Source organism: Cherax quadricarinatus, chromosome 81 (assembly GCF_038502225.1).
Source record: "Cherax quadricarinatus isolate ZL_2023a chromosome 81, ASM3850222v1, whole genome shotgun sequence".
Classification (NCBI taxonomy): domain Eukaryota; kingdom Metazoa; phylum Arthropoda; class Malacostraca; order Decapoda; family Parastacidae; genus Cherax; species Cherax quadricarinatus.
The window spans coordinates 11,146,762-11,151,141 of record NC_091372.1 but is presented as its reverse complement, the minus strand read 5'-3'; the positions used below and the strand labels follow the sequence as shown (position 1 = coordinate 11,151,141).

Here is a 4,380-nt window from a genome sequence, read left to right as displayed (position 1 = left end):
TATATATATATATATATATATATATATGTATATATATATATATTTTTTTTTTTTTTTTTTTTTTTTTTTTTCAACAAGTCGGCCGTCTCCCACCGAGGCAGGGTGACCCAAAAAAGAAAGAAAATCCCCAAAAAGAAAATACTTTCATCATCATTCAACACTTTCACCACACTCGCACATTATCACTGTTTTTGCAGAGGTGCTCAGAATACAACAGTCTAGAAGCATACACATATAAAGATACACAACATATCCCTCCAAACTGCCAATATCCCAAACCCCTCCTTTAAAGTGCAGGCATTGTACTTCCCATTTCCAGGACTCAAGTCCGACTATATGAAAATAACCGGTTTCCCTGAATGATGGTGAAAGTTTTTCTTTTTCGGGCCACCCTGCCTTGGTGGGAATCGGCCAGTGCAATAAAAAAAAAAATGTATGTGTATGTATGTATGTATGTATGTATGTATGTATGTATGTATGTATGTATGTATATGTATGTATGTATATATATATATATATATATATATATATATATATATATATATATATATATATATATATATATATATTTTTTTTTTTTTTTTTTTTCAACAAGTCGGCCGTCTCCCACCGAGGCAGGGTGACCCAAAAAAGAAAGAAAATCCCCAAAAAGAAAATACTTTCATCATCATTCAACACTTTCACCACACTCGCACATTATCACTGTTTTTGCAGAGGTGCTCAGAATACAACAGTCTAGAAGCATACACACAAAGATACACAACATATCCCTCCAAACTGCCAATATCCCAAACCCCTCCTTTAAAGTGCAGGCATTGTACTTCCCATTTCCAGGACTCAAGTCCGACTATATGAAAATAACCGGTTTCCCTGAATCCCTTCACTAAATATTACCCTGCTCACACTCCAACAGATCGTCAGGTCCCAAGTACCATTCGTCTCCATTCACTCCTATCTAACACGCTCACGCACGCTTGCTGGAAGTCCAAGCCCCTTACCCACAAAACCTCCTTTACCCCCTCTCTCCAACCCTTTCGAGGACGACCCCTACCCCGCCTTCCTTCCCCTATAGATTTATATGCTTTCCATGTCATTCTACTTTGATCCATTCTCTCTAAATGACCAAACCACCTCAACAACCCCTCTTCTGCCCTCTGACTAATACTTTTATTAACTCCACACCTTCTCCTAATTTCCACACTCCGAATTTTCTGCATAATATTTACACCACACATTGCCCTTAAACAGGACATCTCCACTGCCTCCAACCGTCTCCTCGCTGCTGCATTTACCACCCAAGCTTCACACCCATATAAGAGTGTTGGTACTACTATACTTTCATACATTCCCTTCTTTGCCTCCATAGATAACGTTTTTTGACTCCACATATACCTCAACGCACCACTCACCTTTTTTCCCTCATCAATTCTATGATTAACCTCATCCTTCATAAATCATAAATCATATATATATATATATATATATATATATATATATATATATATATATATATATATATATATATATATATATATATATATATATATATATATATATATATATATATATATATATATATATATATATATATATATATATATATATATATATATATATATATATATATATATATATATATATATATATATATATATATATATATATATATATATATATATATATATATATATATATATATATATATATATATATATATATATATATATATATATATATATATATATATATATATATATATATATATATATATATATATATATATATATATATATATATATATATATATATATATATATATATATATATAAAAGCATATATGTATAAAGATACAATATCTGTTTATACTACTTCATATTCTCCACTTGCTGTGATTACTGTGAGCAGGGTAATATTTTGTGAAGAGATTGAGGGAAAACAGTTAGCCAGACTTGAGTCCTGGAGGTGGGTTTGGGATATTGGCTGTTTGGAGTGACATCTAAATTGTTGTATCTGAGTGCCTCTGCAAACACAGTGATTATGTATGAATGATGGTGAAAGCGTTTCTTTTTTGGGTCACCCTGCCTCGGTGGGAGATGGCTGATGTGTTAAAAAAAAAAAAATATTAAATTTGTATTTTTATAAACTTAGGCTTGACCATATTTATAATTACATCAGCATTATAGCATATGTATTTTTTTTTTCACAGTACAGTAATAAAAGTCTCAGTGTGGTGGTTGGAGCACTAGAAACATTAAGTCTTGTGAAGGGAGGAACTTTGATTATATCGTATACTTGAGAATAAAAGTCACAGTGCCTTAGCTGGAACAATTCACAACCCATAAATTTCAAACAGAAATGTCATCCAGTTGTTAATTTGTGAATTAGCTTTGCAAAAGGAAAAGCATTAAAATTGTTGCCTAAGCTGAAGGAATATGGGTAGGAGGGAACATAATCACAACATACAAAATACCAGTACTACTAGGCATATTTAATTAATGTTTTAGATATACAAATCAGATAGGATAGGTGATTTACAAATTAGATTAGGTTGGGTTATTTACAAATCAGATAGTTTAGGTTAGGTAATTTACAAATCAGATAGTTTAGGTTAGGTAATTTACAAATCAGTTACTGTAGTTAGGATATTTAAGTTATTTAGAAAATTAAATTTTGTAATGAGTTTTTATTTTTATATTTTTAGCTGTATGTATTGTTTGTAAGAATTTTTATTTATTTGTTTGTTTTTGCAGATTTTGGTAGAGCGTCGTATCTACCCAGCACTCTTGGTTATAACTTTACTCTCTAGTCTCATCATCATGCAAGTTGTACAGTTTACACGCCTCTACGAACACATAAAAAACGACAAGTATCTGGTAGGGCGTCGATTAGTAAACTATGACCACACCAGCAGCCAGCCTCCACCACCTCTACAGGAGAATGAAGTTACACCATTTGTGAGGTGAAGGTGCCAAGCAGGGTATGTATGTGTAGAAAAAATATGCATTTTCCAGTTAAAGTGCCCGACAAGTGTAATATTGGTATACCTAACAGTGTACTTTGTACGTATGGTATGTCCACATCCGTAATATACTGTGGTTAAATTGAGAGGACAGTCAAACCAGGAAAAATATGTTGCATGATATCATTGAGCATTGCTTGAAATATCCTTCAATGATCTTGTGAAGTTGGATAGTGCAAGATTTATTGACTAGTCCTGTGGGTGTGTGAAAATATTTTTCTTGTCCATGCAAAAGAAAGAAGAGCATCCTGGAATTATTGAAATAAAAAATCTTAAGATTTTATTGCTCAAAATAATAAACTAGATTCTTTAAATGAATTGTGATACAGGAGGAGGATCCCATCTTGGATGCTTCACATTTGTGATATTGGCACTTTGAAACCATATAATGACTTAGAAATGCTGACCTCCTGTTACAATCAGTGCATATATTTGAAAGAAAATTTTTTAACACACCGGCCATCTCCCAGCAAATCAGGGTGACCTGAAAAAGAAAAGACAAAAGTTTTTCTTTTTACATTTAGTAATTTATAGAGGAGGAGTTACTAGCCCCTTGCTCCCAGTATTTTAGTTGCCTCTTACCTGGAGTTTACCTGGAGAGAGTTCCGGGGGTCAGCGCCCCCGCGGCCCGGTCTGTGACCAGGCCTTATGACACATATGAGGAAGGATTCTTCTTCACTTTCCTACAGAATCGTACATTGTGTTCATTTTATGCATGTGTAGAGAGCTCACATTTCTTTAGTAGAGGAAAAAGGAGAAAAGAGAGAGAGATGGAAGACAGGGGTGTGAAGGAGGGTGTGGTGTAAGGTCCTGTGCCATACCTATGGAACATGTCCAGTGCATGATAGTAACTAGGGGCTACCACAGCACAGACACACGGCCTTAAGGAAATTGTATATATAAATTGGTTCTTGACCATTATCTACCCAGCAAGTAAAGAACAAAGGCACAATACTGTGACCAGAACAATAAACATGAAATGAACCAGCAGGAACAGCCTGGTTGACCAGGTAATCAGGCAAGTCTGACCCAGGGCCGGGCCGCAAGATTAGGAAAACTCGGAACCCATCAAAGTTATACATAGAGTAGGAATATTTTTGATAAAAACTAACCAAGAAAAAAAATAGACTAATTCAGCCTTTGGAACATGATAAATATTAAATCTGTAGTTCTTGACAATCTTTACCAAGTAAATATGAAATGAACATACACATAATTATTGCATTTGGTAAAAAAAAAGATATTTAAAAGTTTTTTGCTTCAATAAAGTATTTGCAATGATTGTAACTACAGCTCAGCATTCATAAGTGATTAATTGATTTCAAGCTGCTAATACCATGAGTGCAAAATTTTTATAAAGT

The 4,380-nt window shown here is 33.6% G+C and overlaps 1 protein-coding gene across 2 annotated transcripts in view; it reads left to right on the top strand.

The window, feature by feature from the left end:
- The window catches only part of LOC128699804 (E3 ubiquitin-protein ligase MARCHF6), a 47,226-nt gene extending 43,592 nt beyond the window's left edge, over positions 1 to 3,634 (top strand). Inside the window, exon 18 of one of the 2 annotated variants that reach the window (XM_070102409.1) lies at positions 2,751 to 3,634. In XM_070102409.1, coding sequence (XP_069958510.1) covers positions 2,751 to 2,963 — 213 coding nt within the window. In that variant the 3' untranslated portion in view covers positions 2,964 to 3,634. The remainder of the gene's footprint in view (positions 1 to 2,750) is intronic. The other variant, XM_070102410.1, reaches the window with a different exon arrangement.
- Positions 3,635 to 4,380: the final 746 nt, after the last annotated feature.